The sequence below is a fragment of the Toxotes jaculatrix genome, chromosome 8 (assembly GCF_017976425.1).
Source record: "Toxotes jaculatrix isolate fToxJac2 chromosome 8, fToxJac2.pri, whole genome shotgun sequence".
Classification (NCBI taxonomy): Eukaryota; Metazoa; Chordata; class Actinopteri; family Toxotidae; genus Toxotes; species Toxotes jaculatrix.
In genome coordinates this window covers 18,349,838-18,369,798 of record NC_054401.1, presented here as the reverse complement: position 1 = coordinate 18,369,798, position 19,961 = coordinate 18,349,838, and the positions used below count along the sequence as shown (strand labels likewise).

General features: G+C 40.8%; 2 protein-coding genes across 4 annotated transcripts in view; one reads left to right on the top strand and one right to left on the bottom strand.

Moving 5' to 3' along the window:
* The first annotated feature begins 1,245 nt into the window (after nt 1-1,245).
* On the top strand, nt 1,246-10,055 carry zgc:110410 (uncharacterized protein LOC553618 homolog). 3 transcript variants are annotated; one of them, XM_041043447.1, is made up of 12 exons: nt 1,246-1,306; nt 2,091-2,167; nt 3,049-3,197; nt 3,562-3,730; nt 4,125-4,203; nt 4,679-4,732; nt 5,027-5,117; nt 5,261-5,298; nt 5,954-6,041; nt 7,775-7,864; nt 8,554-8,601; nt 9,210-10,053. In XM_041043447.1, exons 3-12 carry the CDS (start codon nt 3,093-3,095, stop codon nt 9,360-9,362), a joined length of 915 nt encoding a protein of 304 aa, XP_040899381.1. In that variant the 5' UTR covers nt 1,246-1,306; nt 2,091-2,167; nt 3,049-3,092; the 3' UTR covers nt 9,363-10,053. The 3 variants fall into 3 exon arrangements, with proteins under 3 accessions (XP_040899381.1, XP_040899382.1, XP_040899380.1); XM_041043448.1 differs by lacking the exon at nt 1,246-1,306 and having other exon boundaries at nt 2,031-2,167; nt 3,049-3,185; nt 9,210-10,055; XM_041043446.1 differs by lacking the exon at nt 1,246-1,306 and having other exon boundaries at nt 2,031-2,167; nt 9,210-10,052.
* A 38-nt stretch (nt 10,056-10,093) lies between these two features.
* The window catches only part of LOC121185394 (ankyrin repeat and IBR domain-containing protein 1-like), a 33,387-nt gene continuing 23,519 nt past the window's right edge, over nt 10,094-19,961 (bottom strand). The window contains exons 16-20 of the mRNA XM_041043443.1: nt 19,486-19,664; nt 19,244-19,295; nt 15,479-15,590; nt 14,413-14,456; nt 10,094-13,451 (exon numbers count right to left, since the gene is read on the bottom strand). Of these exons, the coding sequence (XP_040899377.1) occupies nt 12,537-13,451; nt 14,413-14,456; nt 15,479-15,590; nt 19,244-19,295; nt 19,486-19,664 (1,302 nt within the window). The 3' untranslated portion in view covers nt 10,094-12,536. The remainder of the gene's footprint in view (nt 13,452-14,412; nt 14,457-15,478; nt 15,591-19,243; nt 19,296-19,485; nt 19,665-19,961) is intronic.

Genomic DNA, 19,961 nt, shown 5'->3' with positions numbered 1-19,961 from the left:
AGCAGTAATTCACAACTGCATGCAGTGGAAAGAGGGACTCACATGATGGCTACATCTCTCCTTCTCCAGTGACACCAGAGCACTCCCCTCTGTGATTCTCAGTCCCAAAAGCCCCAAAGAGCATCGTAGTAGTCTGACAAAACAGAGCTGTCACAGTCTGTCTGCATCGAGACGGAGAACACTATCTATCTATCTAGCTTCTTCCTTCCTTCCCTCCATCCTTCTGTTCTTCTGTCTTTTCTTTCCTCGCTCTCTCCCTCCATCCCTCCACCCTGTGTCTCATGGTGTGGACACAGTTCTCGGCTCTGCACACACTGTGCTCCATGTGGCTCCAGCCTCATGTGTTGCTCCTGTTTGGACAACGCACAAGCAATCAAATCTGTGTTAAATGCGGCCTCACACTGGGCTCCACACTGGGCTTCACACTGATTGGTGTGTCAACACAGGCCGGATTTCAACTGCCTGCTCAAATGTGACTTTGTTTGTTGTGCCACCCATTCAAATCCGACTCAGATCTCATGAATAGGTGAGAGCAAGCTCATCAGATTTGAGCAGGCAGTGTAAATCTAGCCCGTGTTGACACACCAATCAGAAAAGAACAGAGTGAGAATCAGGATTTGTGGCAGAAAAGCTGTCTGTGTCTTCAAATATGATCCACATGCCACTATGTAACAAGTCTTCATTTTCTTTTTAACGTTATTCTTCACATATTACTGTCTAAACAGGAAAAAAATGATGTTTCCTTTTCTTTGAGCAACACTTTGAAAGAAACAAAAACATCACATGTCACGTGTAGGTTAGACGAATAAAGGATTTGATCCAGCAGTTAAAATGAAGAGGCAGCTGGTTTAAGGAAGCTCTCTGGAGGATTTGGTGCTGCTGGTTGGGTGAGGAGGTGGCAGCCTGAGAAGGGGGAGAGTCACAATCAAATGACTGCAATTAGTGGAAGAAGTACAGGAGACTAGTGCCCCCTAGTGTTTGCTTGGTGTATGAATAGTTCCTGTAAACTGCTGTGAAATGGTTGGATTAAAAAAAAAACTCTCACCTAATAGAAATTCTCTTTTTTTTATGATGTGCACTGATCCAGTGAATTTGGAAGTTATTTTTTTTCTGGCACCAATATAACATTCAACCTCACCTTTAAATGCTGATGCAATCATTTAATTTTTATGTGTCTTCTGCAGAGTTCACCGTCTGTCAAATCAAAACTCAGAGCTGCTGAGTATTTCTACATGAGGCAGCGGGTCTACCGGGACTCTCTGGTTGTTTACCCTTAACTTGAAAAGAAGCTGGAATGCCATCTAGAGTAAGTATCTAATTGTTATGTATCCAAGGCATAATCACTTTAAATATCACATTAAAACAGTTAATGTGTAGTGTAATCAAATTTAATCAAGGTTAAGAAGTGGAAATTACACTTCTTTACTTGAGCTAGCTTGAGCCTCATCCTGTACTGGTTTCTCATTCATGGATGAAGTCTTCACTATATCCCTCTCAGTGGCAATTCTCCATGGAGAGGCACTAAGACCATATTGACCTATATTAGTTCATGTATTTTCAGCATACAGTATGTCTTCAGCTATTCTTCCTTGATGTGACTCAATATCCATAATCCCTTTGTGTGGGTTGGATTGATCTTTTATTTGTGTCTATGTCACTGGATGGTTTCCACGGCCAGGTTGGCAGGTTGCTGTCAATGTGTAACCAAGGTGAGCCAGCAGGGTCACGTGACTCACAGGATTTCACAGGGTGCCATTGTACTGCATTTGCCTTTTTGTACAGTACAAGATGAAATGTTACAGGCTGATCACATACGGCAGGGTAATGATGAATCATAACAGGAAATTAAAATTTAAAACATACCTTTGTTGAAGTGTTTGAAAGCATCAGTATGAACTTGTTCTAAAAGGTGTGTGTGGATCAGGGTTGTGAAAGAAAACGGTAAAGGCACAGTTTGCTCTGACAAAGTGGCAGCCTGGTTGGTTTAATGACATTTTAAGAACTTCATCTGAATATCCCATTGAGCCTAATGAGGGATACATCCTTTTCCCTGGAGCTAAAGTCCTGTCTCTGTGGGAACCGACTGATAGCAGGTAGACTTTGCCCTGAAGGGGAACCAACACTACAGGAAGAGCGACAGAGCTGATTCCTGGTCGTCACAGAAGAGGTAAGACACGTTATAATGGATTGTAGTTGTAATTTATTGATTTATGTGAACAAATCTGTAACGTCAAACAGCAATTGATCACTTTTTGAAGACTTGAACATGAGAGCTACTTCTGAAAGTGCCTCATTAATCATATGTCAGAAGTGATGTTGAAGTCTTTCGGGCCATGTAAACGAACAGAAACAAAGTCCACTTCATGTCATTCAAATGTTAGAAAATGCGTTTAAACATATTTTCACCTCGTTTCTGTCCAGTCTGAACTGCGGAAGCTTAAATAGGAAACAAAAGTCAAAATGGGGTTTTAGTGGCAGGATGATTTATTGCTGCTACTTCAATAGTCATTATTAATTACTTATTATCAGTCATGTGTATGTGCAGCGCTGATGTCTTGTGGGCTTAGTAATGATTTTTTATCTACAGTTGTGTAATTGTTGCTTTACTGTAGTTTTATGTCATTTGATGGTCTTTGTGTAGCTTATTATAACTTCATTTCTTTTCTGATTTATGCAAAACAAGGCGCCTTAAACTCGCATGTCTTCAATATATATGCAAAATAAATCCCTGAGTTTACTGTCTGTCTGTCTCCCTTGATGACAACTGAATTTCCTCTGAGATCAATTAACCACAACCTATTTGGCCATTAAATATACATACAGCTCTATTAAATGGAGGCTTAAGGCCATAATTATGGATGTTAGTCATGGATGGCTCTCAGTGTTTGTGTGATGCATCATTTTGTAATTACCCATTTATTTGTTCCACACTGACGTTACCCCATTTGCCAATTTAACATCACCGATGAAAGCGCTGACACTGTTCAAAAGGATGCTTTCGTGTCTCAGCCAAGACCTTAACTTACCTGTCTGTTTCTTCGCTGGCAGTTTTGTGCCTCAGTCAGTGAAAAGATCTGCTGGCTTTTGGTGGAATGGACCAAACTAATGGCAGCAGTAATGGCGGTTATGGAGCTCGTCCCCCTCCGTACAACCCTCAGGACTACAGAGAGAGTACTTACACGGGGGTGAGCTATCAGGTTAGTGGCTGTATTAGAACATGTTTATTTCAGAAGAAAGAGGAACGAGGTAGTGAGATAAAATCTGGTTTCGCAGATTAAATGTTCAACTATTATGTACAGCATCAGCCAAAATCATACACTGGGACTTTGATCACAGGATCATTATAAAACCTTAATCATAACAATGTCCACAAATACTGTTTGCTCATTTGATTACATGCAGATGGTGATTGATTTTTTTTTTTTTATTAATTAACTTTAAAGAGAATATTAAGACCACTGTTTACATTATTTTATGGGGGTTCTTTTTCTAACTTTTGTTCAAAAACATTATTTTGTGTAGCTTGAACTGCCTGTCATGTCCTTTGTTTGCATGGTCCAGGTAGGGAAAGGGAATGTTGCGGTGGTCTCCCCTCCTGGCACATATGATAACATGGTCCATCCTGAGGGTGCAGCTGCAGCTGGAGGAGACCAGCAGTACGGTCAAGCTCCACCTGACTACTCTCACGGCTTAGAGGATAGCGGCTTCAGCGATGCTGCCATACGAAGAGGTGAGGGCTAAAAGAAGGGAGAAACAGAAAGCGAGAGAAATGAATATGTTTTTGTTTCCATGGTCAGAGCTGAAAAAGGATAAACAGTATTTACTCCCTAATTTGTTTTGCAGTGTTTTCTCGAGATTGATTTGGAATTGAAAAATATTCCCTGATCTATGCTGTAACCTGCCTTAGCTCCTCACCTCCTACACAACACAAATCATTTCAAATGAGAGGATGAAATGCAGGTTGGATGAAAAACAACCATTTTGAAACGTGGTGCAGCATAAACAACCTTACATGCCTGTCTGCTTCGCTCTGGTAGAATTTTGTCATTGTTGTCTGTCTCCTGTCTGTTTAACTCTCTGTCTGTCATGGCTCAATAAGCGTCTGTGCTTCTCTTTTTGAACAGGTTTCATAAGGAAAGTCTACTTGACCTTGATGATTCAGCTGCTGGTGACTGTGGGGATCATCTGCGCTTTTCTGTACTGGTGAGGCTCCATCGCACAAGGGAATTCCTTCCTAAAAGAGAGGAGATCCATGACAGGCACCTATCCATCTATCTACCTTTAGTGTAGTCTGGCAGCATGTAAGAGCAGCCGACATCACAGAGTAGCACAAGTACCATAATTGTTCCTGCAAAAACTTTGAGCATGCAACAGAGAACTGCTCAAATCATCATAAATATGTGAGTTGAGACAAGTTGGTAGAGAATAAAAGAGCATTTCTACCACATAATATTTTTTTTCTGGCAGCAGTGTGAAAGCTTTATATGTTTTGTATAATGGATGTGGTAGAACGCTGCCACAGTCATTTCTTTTCATATATTGTATTCAGCTCCCATGTGCGCAATGCTCTGTCCTCTGTTAATATTTAATAAAATCATTCTACTGCCTCTCTCAAATAAATGGCGCCTCTATTAAACACTTCCCTCTCCCTCTCTTCCTCTTTCTTCTCAAATAACAGGGACACTCTCAGGAGATGGGTGTGGGCCAACTACTGGTTCTCCTACTCCATGATGTAAGCTTTCTAAAACATTCACTTAGATTGTCACTTTCTTGTTTTAACCAGTTGGACCGTCAGCAGATCTCCTGTCTGGTGAGTTACCTGAATGAAAATACCACTCATGGAAATTTACAGAAGTAAATCACAAACTGTCACCCTGGTCCGAATCCCAGTCCAGGAAACTGCCAGCTATGCTGTGCATAAATAATGCACTTGGTGAATTCACATACTGAAGACAGGGCTTTTTTCCCCTGTTTATAGCCTGTTTATTTGCTATTTACGATACACTCTATATTCTCTGTGAAACAGGGCAGCGGTGATGGTGCTCATCGTGGTCCTGTCCTGCTGTGACAACCTCCGTCGTCAAGTACCCCTCAATTTCATTGCCCTGGGCCTGTTTGTGAGTAGAGGCAGTACCAGCCAGGCATCAAATTAAACCCCCACCACACCTGCTCTATTTCGCAGTTTGTTTCTTTTTTTTTTTCTTGTATTTACTTTCCATTTGTCGCCCTCTCCCTCACTCTCTCCCTTTCCCTATCTCAGACTATTGCAGAGGGCCTGATGCTTGGATCTGTGGCAGTGTAAGTGTTTGATTCCAAGGATGAATCCCCACCTGGCGCTGACTCATTTCCACAATAACAACCCTGTTTGATCCATATCTGATGGATGCGTTCGATGCCAACGTTGAAGCCATCAAACCTGATAAACAGTTATCATTGCTGGTTTACCAAATTAAAAAGCATATGGAATCATATTTTGCAGATTTTCGGCTGAAGATAAATTAGAAGCATCACAAACGGTTCAAAACCAATTTTTCTGTTCCAGTGCTTGCGTAAACACAAGTTACCTCTTCCACCTGAGATATATTTCTTTTTTAGCAGCATGTCACTCTGTCAGAAAAGGCATCAGCTGAGGCCTGACTATCAATAATACATTCAAATTATCATATTTATAGGACATTGCCATAACTGAAGCTGTAACTGATATGAAATGAAAATAGGCGATACATTATGCAACGCACATCCGCTGGGGGTCTCTGGCATCACTTTAGCTGAGACATATAATTCAGACTATTAAATGGAAAAATACCACATGTCTTGCAAGAAAGAAATATTTCCCTTTTAGGATAAAACAGAACCCCACAGTTCATGTATCCACTCTGCCTGCTGACTGGTTAGACATGATGCAGTGGGGTGCCTTTCCCGTCGCATGTCTGTTTGATACTTCTGTCTGCAGGTACTTTGCTGCCGAAGCGGTTCTGTGGGCAATGGGGGCAACAGCGCTGGTGTCCTTTGCCTTGAGTCTGTTTGCTATGCAGTCAAAGGTAAGATCTGTCACACACTCTGAGCTCAGTTTGCAGTGGAGTCAAAAGTGAGATTTCATAAACTGCGGCGACTTTGCTATGCAGTCGGTGGTAAATGTCCACATACCGAGCTGTGTTTCCTGTGCAGTCAACGAGAAAGTGTTAAGCTGAGCTGTTGGCAGTGTTTTCTACATGCAGTCACCAGCAAAAGTTCAGAACTCTGATGGGTTTGCTGTCCAGGCAAAACTATGTTTACTGCTGAGATCAGTGTGTTTGCCAATCAAGTTAATTCCTTGTGTCCAGTGGTGGGACAGAGTTAAACCCCTGCCTGGGCTGTCCTCATGCTGGCTGAGGCTCCTACCATAAATCTTGCGTTCAGAAATGGCCTGAAGCCTTTTGTTATTTTCTGAATCCCCCCTCGTCCTTTTTTTGTCTGTCTCTTATCACCATGAGCTGTCTAATAAAGCAAACACATTCTGGAATGAATCTTTAAAAAAGCCTTTTCAGGGACACACTGGGAGACATGATGCTCCTCCAGCGAGATACATTTTAATATTTAAAAGCTAATTTCTGATGCATTTTGTGCAGTGGCACGTATTCCTGAACTCTTATCTAAAACTTGCAATAACACAGTAATTGAACGTGAATGACTCTGATAAAATAAAGAACTTTTTCCTCCAGAAAGACACTTCACATTTTATTTTATATTGTATATGTGTGTACTTTAACAGTATTAACCTTGCAAGATGATGATGACACTGTTTATATATAATAGCTTGTGTAAGTTACATTTAAAAGTTCCATTACTAGTTGGAAAAGTGTTATTAGTAAAAGTCACAAGTGAGGAGACCCTTTGAGAATAGCTTGGTTTGCTCCTTCTACAAATGGCTCATATTCAGAACAAAAGTTAGCGTACAAGCAGCGGGGTAAAAAATTAGACAAGTGAAACAGATGTGGCCAAATTCAAATAGCATTTTAAGTCCCTCTTAATTGCTTCCGAATGCAGTTTGGCATTTCACACATTGTGCCAGTTTTTGCATCTGCACACATTTAATTATTTCTGCTTAGATTTGATAAAACGAGCAAGCAGGTGTCTAATGATTTTACTGAGAATATATCAGCTTTGAAATGCTCTTTCTCATTATTAATCCGCAGTAGGAAGGCAAATACATCAGGTTTAAATAGCCTGCATATCAAAAATAATACTGTGATATTAATAGACCCTCAGCCCATAAAAGATATAGTTATTTTTTATAGCTTCACATTCATCTCGCAGTTTCCAGCATCTCTTGTTATGTAGTTCACTTAGAGCAGCGGGCTATTTTTTGTCTCTGTTGCTGTCATATAAATGCCACACAGACTTCCCTGCATGTTTAGCCACAGCTCCTCAGGTGATCAGTATTAGTGTTGTAGTAACTGCCATCTTTTTTTCCTGTCGGTCTGTGAGGAGCACGCATGCCAAAAGACCCCCTCCACACCCCTCCTCTTTGCCTGCGTTGCATCTTGTTCATTAATTATCCAGGATCAATGTATCCAGAATCATTAGGATTTTGTTGTGTGTTGAACTGCAATATGTCTTCATCATTGTGTAATCTGCGGTGTCTCGCAGTACAGCTGCAATGCAGATGACCTTGAGTGTCCTGGCTTTTGTGGCAATGATGAGTTTAAACGAGAGATGTTCTGTCTACAGTTTTCTGTTTGAGAGGCTCGTCACATTCAGTGTCTGTCTCTTCTCCCCCCTTTTCTGGCACCAGTGGGACTTCACTGCAGCAAATGGGAGCCTGTGGGTGTTTGCCTGGACCCTCTTTTCGTTTGCATTGCTCTGTGCAATCCTGCGATCTCAGGTAAATCAAGGAGCCATTGTGTTTACACCTGTGTTTGGAGTGAGAACAGGTTTGAAATGCATTGCAGCGGCGTGCAGATAGAGGCAGACAGTATGTACAGCCTCATAGATTTTATTCCCAGTATGTACTGTCGCTGACCTATGTGCTGAGCAGACTATAAAGAGGACAGCGTGCACTCTCGAACCTTTCAGCGGTCGCACTTATCTCAGACTGATTCATTTACATGTACGCTAGTGTTTACAGTGATGGCTGTTTTAGCCTAAAGCAGGGAATTTACAGAGATAAGCATACCATTGATTTTAAACTGCCATTTTTCTGAATCTGACCAATGGACTGGAACAGAAAACAAACACTGCTGTCTTCAAGGAGATTGTGTCCACCCTCTATCAGCCTTTAACACTGTTTATTTACTGTTTACAACTATTTACTGTACAGAAAAACTAGAGAGGAAAAAAAGGATAGAAGTACGCTCACTTTTTCAGCTGCGGAGTTAATGGATGAGACTTGCTGTATCTGCAGCAAGCACCAGTTAGACAATCACAAACATTTCATTTTAAATGTCTTTTTAAGAGTCTTTTTAAACTATATATATATCATACTCATTTGTGGTAGAAATAATCACAGATCAGTATAAAGTCATTTGTGTTGCTGAACACCTCTGCTGATTTCATGTCTGATTCTTTCAACAGTATCTTTACATCCTATACGCCTGCCTGGGAACCCTGCTCTTTTCCTTAGTAAGTACACTCAAACTTTGACAGAATATGGTCTTCTGAAACACTGGCTGAAATGAGAACAGACTGAAAGTGACCTTTTAAAATGAAAGAAACCATCACCAAAGAACGCTTAATGTCAAGTGAGTGTATGTGATGGAAGATTTGATCCCCGGGCCAAGCAGGCTGCCACCAGAGTTCGTCACAGTAGTTAGTGTAAAGAGAGAGACTCTGATGTCCTCGTGCCCTTTAATTTCAATTATGCACTGCATAACAGCAGTGGGCTTCATTCTCACAGCCACCTCTCTGCGTGCCTTTGGCATTAACAGCAAATGTTGTGACCCATCCCGTCAGCTGGTGGAACAAACTGCGACTGCACACAGAGCCGAACGGGCTGACAGCAGCAAGTCACAACTTATTTTCAGCTGCACAACTCCGACTTCTCTGATTATTTATATGGTCTGTTTATCTGCACAGTCCCCGCTTTCAATGATAAAAAAATAGTGCCTGTGTTTTCTTTCATACCGGTTCCTATAAACGGTGCTGTGTCTCTTTCATCCCGCAAACATGCTGCCTTCAGACGTCATTGTTGGTAGTGTTGAAGTGTCTCATCTTTCTGTGTTTCTCTGCAGTACTTGGTGTTTGATACCCAGCTTATCCTGGGTGGGAAACACAGGAAGTATGAAGTGTCTCCTGAGGAATATGTGTTTGCTGCTCTCAACCTCTATTTGGACATTGTCTCCTTGTTCCTGCTCCTGCTGCAGCTCATCGGCCTCTGCCGCTGACACCAAACCCCCATGACAGACAAACCAAACACAACACTGAAACACAAGACTCCAACTTACCGTTAAATATCAAACTGTACAGAAAAGTACAAGCGGTATTTTACTGAGTTAAGATTGACAGCCCACTTGAAGCTCACCACACATGCTATCATATTTAAGCATGACAATGTCTACGATCCAAGTCCAAGATGTAAGATGCAACACACTGTGTGCAACATTTTTTGACATTTGGATTTTATGGTGCAGTAGAATGTTTTCCCGCCTAGATATCAAAATTCAGTGTACTTAACATTTGTTTTTTGTGTTGTTTTCAGTGTTGTGTAAGTAGAAACTGAGATTTAAGGCAAACAGAAAATAACTAAACAGCCACTCAACAAATAATGGACAGTAATATTGTCACATCAAAGTAGTTCAGCCATCCTGTGATCTGTGCTGCATTTACCAAAGCTTTAAGTCTCGTTGAACTAATGATCACCGTCGAGAGCATCCGTTTAAATGAAGCTTCAAGATTATAGCAGCAAACCAGATTCCAGAAACCAAACTAACTCCATTAAAGGACAGAATCTGTCGGGTTCAGCACTCCCATAAAACCAGCCGGTTGCTCTGTGATCTTTTTCTCTTCAAAATATGATGTCTGTTCAGAATGTAGGTGTCTAAATGACCAATAAAACTCTAGAGCAAATGTCTCATCTGTATGAATAATAAAAAAAAACAAACCACAAATTAAAACTCAACACATAGTTTATTGGCATCACACGTCAAACATTTTTTCATATAAAGAGGGAATGTATCAAGTATAGACTATGAAAGTGCAAATAGCATTTCAAGGATTAGTTGCTTTACAATAGAAAATCTCAATGAGTTACAAAATGTTATATGCCATTTTAAAATAAATCACCTGGACATTAGAGGTGAAATACAAAGGAAGTACAAATTCCATTAAACTTTCCCATTTCATGCACAGCATACCGTTACACAAAAAGAGCAACATATGCTATCTCCTCCTTTGTTTAACCCACTTACATTAACCAAGTCCAACAAAGTTGGTTAAACCATATGGCACTCACAGTTTCACAACTTCAAGACACTTGTCAAAGCAATCACTATTTTTAGACTTAATGGGTCTCTATACATCTGCTGGAAAAGAGGGGTGATTTACTTCACTCAGACATTAGTCTGTACAATAACAATTAAGCCTTAACTGTAAAACACTGATGTGTTCATTTCATATTGGTTATTCACAATCCATTTTTGTTTAATGGATCAGTTTAATTTCAAATAAATACCTACTTTATATTGCAACATTCCTCCATTTTAGTGTATTCGGGTAAGATACATGATACACATACAGTAGGTCAACTCATTCCAAAGTCAATACAGTGATTTTTAGTTTCTAAACCACAGAAGAACCAACTGTTTCAATGTTTTCACTGTAGGACAAGAAGCCCTACTGCGCCAAAAAAAAACCCCTTTCTTCAAAATATTTGGGAAGAAGATTTGAAAACATAAACCGTTGCCCATTATAACAAATTATATAAAATCAGTGTTATTTGTTAAAATAATACTACTAGAACCAACAAAAAGCCTCATGCTACAAATATTTTGATGGGAAAAAAAAGAAATCAAGAGCTCATGTCTGCACACTACAAACTTTATGTGAGAGAAATAACTTTAAGGTAACAGGTGTTTGTTTTGTTTACACTGTAAATGCTGTGTAATTAGCACTCCGAAAAAAATGTGTGGAAAAGGATTAAATAACGGTGATTGACATAAAGGCACTGTGTCTCTAACTGCGTAGAGAACCGTTTCAAAAACATGGACTCCCCATGTGTTTGAGATGCAATACACATTCACATTTTCTCCATGCATTACCCTGCAGCCCAAAACATCTGCAGAGCTCTAAGAAGGCGTTGCTTATGTTACACTTAAATAGGACCCAGAGATTAATTACAGTGACTTGGGCTTGATTGATTAATTCACTGAAATCTGAATGTGATTGCTTGATTATCTCTTTCTCTGGCCTTTCCTGCGGTGTATAAACAAGACTGCTTACTGTCTACTTAGTCTGTCACGCTCCTCGTTCAGCTGCAGTGCCCAAACATTAATTTAAGACAAGCTACAGAGGAATTCATAATACGCTGTAACAAAGGTGTGAACTGAATGATGCTGAGCGGCCCCTCCGGGCCTGTCAGCGTTTGCTGAAGCTCAGAAGACATTTCCTATTGAAAGTGTTTTAGGACTGAGGCTTTGAGATGAATCCTTGTCAAGTCCATTCTGAAATGTTTGCGAGCAGGCCAGCCCCTGTTCATCTGAATCACTAATCCTTAAAATGTTTCAGAATGTGAATGTTTCACATAATAAAGTACACAACCATTATGGTCTTAAACTACAGATTTACACAGCACACTACAGCTTTTAGATAGTGAGATCTGAAAATTTCACTCAGCCGCCATCTCAAATAAAAATATGGCTCGAGACTTTCACATTAAAGTTCAGCTGAGTTGTAGAGATTGTAACAAGCAGGCACAATTTGCTTTGAAGGATCCACTTGGTGACTGCAAACTGTGCTTTTGCTAGTCAGTGTTTGGCATAAAGTAGGCAGATATGGACAGGAGCGAGAACTATTTCTCAGCCTGTACCCTACAGATTGAATATTGGATATTAATCTGCTCCCTGCGTACAGGTGAAAAATCTCCCACAGACCTGATCCAGACACATACAGTAGGCTTTAACTCCAGTGGAAAAAAAAAACCTGTACAAGGCCAAAGTCTCTACATCTATTATCTCCTCTAGAATTGTTTCAGAAAAAAAGCAACTTCTTCATATTTCTATCAGCACAGAATCATTTTAGGAAATACATCATTGAAAATCATAATCAAATGTAATGTCTGTCCTTCAGTTAGTGCTTTCTTTTCAGGAGGGCTGGGTGGGTGGGTGGGTGGGTGGGGGCTAACTGACAATACAGTGAATACAGGAAACTGATCTGCAATTCTAATCTAAGCTAAGAGTCTAAATACTTCTTCCCCCACTTTCCAACCAGGTACAAACTGAAACATTCTTCATTCTGTATACATTCCACCTGGATAGCTACTATTCCTCAACTCTATTTAATTTGCAATCTCTAGTGGTTTTTGGCCTTTCTGAAAAAGCTCTTTCCCATCTCAGCCAGTCAGATCATACCAGGTGCACTTGCTCCTCCCACTCAGAGGAGCTGGTGCTGGGCAACTGGTCGGATACAGAATCACATCGCGGAGTGTCGACATGGCAGACCTTCGAGCCTCCACGCTCAGCATGGTCTCCAGTTGGGTCAAGGGTGGCCATGTAAGGTAGCGGCATGGTGTCCAGCCCCACTAGGTCTAACTGGGTTGGCCTCTCAGCAACGGCACACTCCTTTTCCTCCATGTCACTCAGTCTCTGAGAGCAGAAACCCATGTCTGCCATCACTTCCTGAGGCAGGACGACGACACCGGCTTTCTCATCATCTTGCAGGCAGCCCCCTCCACCTGCGTGGAGCGCACCCAGGTTTGAATCGGTGTCGGAGGAGGTTGACGGAACCAGAGTGATACCTTGAGGATTCATGTCATGGAACCAAGCCATGATGTTGCCCAGCAGGTTAGCGTTTGCAGCTAACGCAGAGGATGAGGATGGGTCGTGGCTGCCACATGTAGTCGAGTCTACCGTGTCACTAGAAGAAGAGAAGAGGCCTGTCGATGAGTTGCTACCACCTGGAGCAACTGGTATTGGCAAAGAGGCCCCATAGGCCCGGTGGCGACTGTCACAGTGCTGCACAGAGACGGAAACACTCGTAGCAGCAGAGTACTGGCTGCTGATGTTGATGTTGCCAAGTCTTGCTAAGTTATCTCCCAGCTCCAGCAGTTCTGAGCTGCTTAGGGAAGCTCTGGGGAGGACCTCTACACCAGGAGCACTCTGTTCAAGCCTAGAAGGCAGGGAGGTGCCAATAGCGCCAAGTGAGGCTTCGTTGGCAAGGACATCATGGCTGGACCCACTTCCTGCCACCCCAGAGTCCTGGAGTGACAGCTGAATGGCCAGTAGAATGTTAGGGTCATCATCATCCAAGGACCCAAGACCCTGCAAGAAAATAAAAGATAAGCAGTGACAGTGATGCAAAGTACTTGAAACCAGGCCACGGCGGTATCATCCAGTTACAGAGCACCAGCAGTTTCAGACCTGCAGTTAAACTCAAACCTGCACCACCTTTTGGCAAAGAAAGGCTGGAGCAGCAGCAGCTTAGAAGTGCTGATATAGACATGCTGTGCACCCCCTACAGGCAAGGATAATAATGCAGTTTTGCCCTACTGCCAATGGCAGATTTTTTTTTTCCTTTTTTTTTATAGCTATATGCTTTTTGCTGTGTGTGTGTGTGTGTGTGTGTGGTTTTGAGGTTTTACACTTTACAGCTCCAAAATGGGAAAGGATGAGGCAGGCGATATTGTATATTTTTTGCTGTAAACAAATCCCATTAAAGAACCGTGATTTAGTCTCTCTCTGTACGTTCTGACTTCCCCAGTAAGTCTAGGGAGGTTAGACTGAATGGGGAAGTCAGTGTCAGTGCCATGTTCAACAGTGAAGGTTCTCGTATCTAAAACCTAAGACAATTTTACTATTGTACATTATGTACATGTATTTGGTCTTTTTATTTTACCAATTAGAAATCAACAAGATTCACAAGACCAAAGGTGTCACCATTCTCGTACTCGACATCAAAATTTGTCTTGTGGTCCTGTTTTGTACTGATACCAACTGTCAATTGGATTCTGAGGCTGTGACTCTAGAATCAATCTTCTATCTTTTGTATAACTGAACAGTGTGCAAAACAGTAGGTGGAGGTGTGTTAGAAAAATGTTTTCTTAAAAAAATAAATAAAACTAAGAAATGGTTCAGCAAAATCTTGTTACTGCAGCACTGTCAAGCCACAATGACTACAAGGGAATAAAGAAAATCAATTTAGCTACACTAATGCTGAAGTTTTATGACAGTTTCACAAGCTAAATCCTGTAGTTTGAGATGAAAATGGTAACTGTGGACTCACCATCAGAGAACCTTGTCTTCGTTCACCTCCGACCTCATGTGTGTCTTTGCAGAAAAAGAAATGAACAAAAACGCCCGCAGTCAGTCTTTACAGCAGCACTTGGACAGCAATTTAACACATTGCTAATTACCTCATTTAGGAAAATCATTTTCATTTTAGTGAACACTGCAAAATGATCAAGTAATAGCAACCTGACAGAGCATGTGCCTTCAGCATTTTCCCAGGAAATTCACTAATTCAGTGTCTTCGTCTGAAATCAATTAATCCTTCTTGGCACAACAGAACCTGTTAGCTGGCTTCAAAACTGCTCACTCCGTCCATCTATCACTCCACACAGCCAAAAACAAAGCTGCACTGTGATGGAAGACATTGATGGATTAGAAATATTGGCTTGTTGAACTTGAGAAGTTGTGATTTCCCAAAGTTTGGGCTTCTGTACATATCAGTCTATCAAAGACTGAGGGCAGAATACCAGATCAGTGTAGTTTAATTATCACACAATCTACATATATGATATTAGGAAGAGTTCTATTATTGTTTCGTTGAAGTATGCCCAGGAACATACTTTAATCTGGAGAGGTGCTGTCACAAGCCTCTGTGACCCAGGCTTGTTGAACAGCTTGGCAGCAGTGCTGAGTTATTTCCTTCTTAATTTTTTGAGCCAGCCTCGCCCTCCTTACCAATCAGAGAAGGCCACAGTCAGGGGTGGGAGTTCACGGCTGGAAATCAATACGTGAAGGTGTTTCTGGTCTACTACTCCTCTCACACTGAGGCCTCAAGCAATTATTATCTGCCAGAAGTTGTTGTTGTGGCTGACTCACAGGCTGGGAAGTTCCGCTTCCTGCATTAGCTGAGACACAGTGTGCCTGACGAGGATGAAGGTGAAGGGCCAGAAGGAGCGGTTTGCTTTTCTGAACTTGCATATTTTAGCTTTATTGAGGACTTTAACTGTGCAAATAACGAACTGTGGCAAATAACCCAATCCACCACCAAGAAAAAAGTAAAAAAAAGAAAAGAAAAGAGAAAGACACCCCTGAGGGAGAATGCTCTATGTCCACTCCAGTACCTAAAGTGCTGTCACTGGGGTCATCAGGGTCAGGAGTGTCACTTCGCAGACTGGACATGTCGCCTCTTCTCCGCTGCCTATGTCTCCGTCTATACTGGAACTCTGCATACTCCTTAAAACAACAGCAAAAAATAGCGTTTTAAAAACACTCTAATCATGTAGCTCATCCAGTCACTATGTCCCAAAATCTCATCATCAACATACCAACGCCTGACCTTTCTTTTATCTGACCAGATAAAAGAATTGCCATGTGTTGCTGATCGGGGGCCACGGTTGCACATTTACCTGTTGTTTTATTTTGTTACAAACATTTAATAAGTGAATATGTAAACTGGTAACTTTGTTTCAAATGTTGTCTGTCTGAGTCTCCTGTTCCAGGAAAGATGGGCACGTACAACGAGACAACTTCCAACCCTTTCATCTACAGACCAAGCCTTCAGTCATTAGGCTCCAGTCTAGGCTGAATCCAAGCAGAACACATGCTCCCTGGTAAGGAATTGGAAATTATGCAACATGAGGACTGAGGTTCATTTGTGTGTATGCCCTAATCTCAAAGGCAACCAGGATGCCTTATCAAACATGAAAATGATGTTATTAAAAATGAAACTATATTAAATATTTATTTATTAGCAAGCTTTAACAACGCAAGTCAAAATGAATTAAAATATATATTTTGCCCCGTTTCAGTTATAATAGGTTATGAAATAGTGACACCTCAGATTTAACGATCCTAAAAGCAGTCTTACAGAACTGTATGTTCTCTGCATTAGACGTAGTGAGAAGATGCTGCAGCATATCTTTCGTTATTATGACAAACAGCAACACTCTAATTTGATATTTCCGGCACGCTGTCACTCGGGGGAGCTTAAATGATGTAGAATCAATTACCACAGACCAGGTTTCACATGTGTAAATGAAATTACAAAGAAACACTACAGTGCAATAGGTGGGCATGCATGCATGTTTGTGACTACAGGATATGTGTGTGTGTCAAGGTCCTTTGTATCACACAATGACTGATATGTATCAAGAGTCTGGAGATTCAGTGATTATAATCCAGTGACATGATGGTATCAGGCGATGAATTATATAATACAGCCTAATTAAGTCAGAAAAGAATATTCAATGAAACAAAGTTTTACTGGAGGTATATACCTGGTCTAAGCTGAGTTCTTCCAGCTGAGACTAAAAAAGTGTAAGTGTCTGTCAGTCTCAGTTCAACTTCAACCTAGGCTGCGGTTAATCTGCAAATATTGAAACATGAAAAGGTTTCATATACTAAACTTGCACTTCTGCATTTCATAGCTCGGGAAATAATCAACTGCATTCTACATTCATTATCTCATACATTTGCAAAAGTCATTGAGTCAAATTCTTATAATCAAAAGCCTGTCTTTCATGTTTCCGCCGCTCTAAAAATAGCCCACTATGAAGTGATCTGCAGGCATTGTAAGAACCATGGAGCAGACCATCTGTAGCTGTGCCTGTGAGGCAGTCTCATCAGGCTTTGATTATTACTATGGTGTTCCCATTAACTACTGCAGCTGAGAGACAGAGGCTCTTAATTAGGGGATAAAAATAAAAATATATATTTTTTTGGAATGGCATGGTGTGCAGCACCTGGTGGCAGCATTTACTGTTATCTTCCTCATAGATATAGGTGCTCAAAATAATTTGCTGATGATAGAGTATTGTCTGGCTTTGATTGTGATTTAAACCCTGTAGGAGAAATGGGGGTGCAGGTAAGATGAGCATCTCAGCTAAATTTATAATTTGTTCTTTTGAAGATAAGGCACATTTTTGTGGTGTGTGCCGAGCTTCATTAAATCTGTCCTTGTAGCATGTATACTTGTATGCACTTCAGTCAGCTTGTCTTCTACATTTGTCAGCGATGAAGACTGTTCTAGCACCATACAGTAAACAAACAGATATGCATTACGGTATAGCAGAGATTAGTCGTCAAAAGAAACACATAATATGCCTAGTCAATTCCATGTCGTGTTGTAGCTCCATATTTTATAACTTAAAAAACAACAAAGGATCTGACTGGATCATGTAAGGACTGAGATCTGTCACCTTGACCAAGAATTTCATACAACATGTTTTTTGACTGAACACAGGAACTGGTTGCAGACATCCTTCTTGCATCTGTGTGAGGCCTGTCTTTGCAGACCAACTCAGGTTTTCTAGTTTGGTAGCTTGCTGCTTTTTGTTTGGAAATAGCAAAAAGACTTAGATTAACACAGTGGGTCCAGGTTTGAATAATCAAACCATGTGTCCAGCTGTGGACGTTTACTCTGTAAACCTTAAGTATACGAAAACTTTACAAAGCTTAGCCTATGCCTCACTGCATGTTGCTGAGTAGGAAGAGGATAAGGAGTTTCAAAGTCCGTTTATCAAACTGGCAAACCGATTTTGTCATTTGTTTTCCTGGCAATAGGGAAATGCCTGCTTCATGCTGTGAAAAGATGTGCACAATAACCTGAGAGGCTTAGGCTTGATGCACAATGTGCATATTTGTGTTGTGGTTTTAACACTTGAGATGGAAGCACCACTACGCCTGAGAGGTGATGTTGAGCTGAGTGAATTTGTTCCATATGTAAACCCTGTATGTTTGAAAGCTGCTGCAGTGTGGTGACTGAACGATAATAGAAACTTAGAGTAGGAACTGCAGTGTATTGACTTATGCACCACTATCTAGTGCATGCATCAAGCTGTGCATGAAAAGTAGGCAGATCAATAATCAAACCATTATGTGGTCGTTAGTTTTATGAGTGTTAACTACAAGCGTCTGTTACTAATGTGCAATGATCGAGAGCAACCTGCTTAGGTGTTTGCCAGAGCACTGTGCTTTCAGTCATTCCAACTGTGTGCACAGGGGAACACTGAACCAGCTGGCTTCTCCAGTGTGTTGAATAACGTGGCCATCTTTGGGTCATCATGGTCTGTCAGTGCCAAAGTCAAACCAGCAGCATTAAAAAAATTAGACTTACATACTGATGTAGGGTTGGATGTAGTAATCATGATTTAACTTTCTGCAATGAACTGATATTAAACCTGATTAGGTGTGATATTAGCAGAGTGGTTCCTACATTAGCGCATTAAATCAAGTGCTCCCTTCCAATCACAGTTAACTATTTTCAAGCACACTAATTTCACTTGCAGCCTCAAACATGGGTGTGATGGCTGATGAAAGCTTCAAGTGTAATATAACTGCATCTTCTGTGGGGACTAATCTATTCATTTGGCTGCATACTGTGGTGGTGGTGTTATTACTGAATTCAGTTTTTTTTAACTCTCTGCAAAGAAAGTCAACAGGAAGTTTTAATTAGATATAAAACTTGTTTGATTTTTACAACTGGTTTTTATATTACAGCACACTATTGGTAATAGATTTTAAATGTGGATTTATCACATCATATGTATAAATTAAGGCAGTTTTGTCACTTTAACATGCAGAAGCACAATTCGATTTTTTTTGTTTCAACATGTTTCATCTAGAACAATGATGAATGACTGTGATCTAAATATGAAGTAAAAGAATTATGATTACTTTAGCCATAACCTCTAATCTCTTCAGATATGCTGTGCCAAAATGCCAGATTTGAAAATATGCATTTAGGGCAGAATCAGATATCTGTCATGCCATAATTTACAGTGTCAAAAGACACTTGTAAATTTTGTTTAAGTGTGGGTTCAAACATCACAGTAGATACTTCAACTAACAAGACTCCACTGAAACGTAATGTAGGCTTGTTCTGTTACCTCAGGTGATGCAAAGCCTAAGTATTCCCAGTCCCACGTTCCGCCAGCGAAACTGTAAGAGAGCAAGAGACAGAGGCTTTTCTTAGAATGAGATTAATTGCTGAATTTTTAGAACTACACTGAAATTTTTGTCTCTTTTGATCATTTTAACATGATGAGTGTTTTGTTATATTGTAATACTGTTTCTCTCTTCTGTGAAGATTATTCTGGGACATTCAGTGACCTGCACGTCTGCACGTTACCTGCGTCTGGGGGCCTCAGGAGAGTCATTGGGGGCCACTCCCCTGGCTACTGAGGCCAGGAACTCCTGCCTCTTCTGCTGTACCAGACATGCTGCACGGATGATCTTGTGGCGTGGCGTCCGCAGGTAAGGCCGGTTCACTTTTTGTGCCAGGTCCTCAGTCACCATCTCCAAGTCCGTCTGAGGACAGAAAGAAAGCTGCCTGAGAGATTTTTTTTAATGAAAACTCACAGAGCAGGTAGTTTTAGTGTATGAATACACAATTTCACATTTAACTTTGTGTCTTATAAAATAATTTGTACCTAAGCTGGGATGTTCAAAGACAAAGTGACTTTCAAAGTAGCCCTCTAAGTGAACTACTTCTAGGGCCACTGTTGATGTATGTACTTTAAAAATGTGTAAATTTAAAGCCTTTTAAGAAATTGTAAGACCTATGGGACCATTGCACATTTATTTCACAGTGTTTGAAAGGCCACA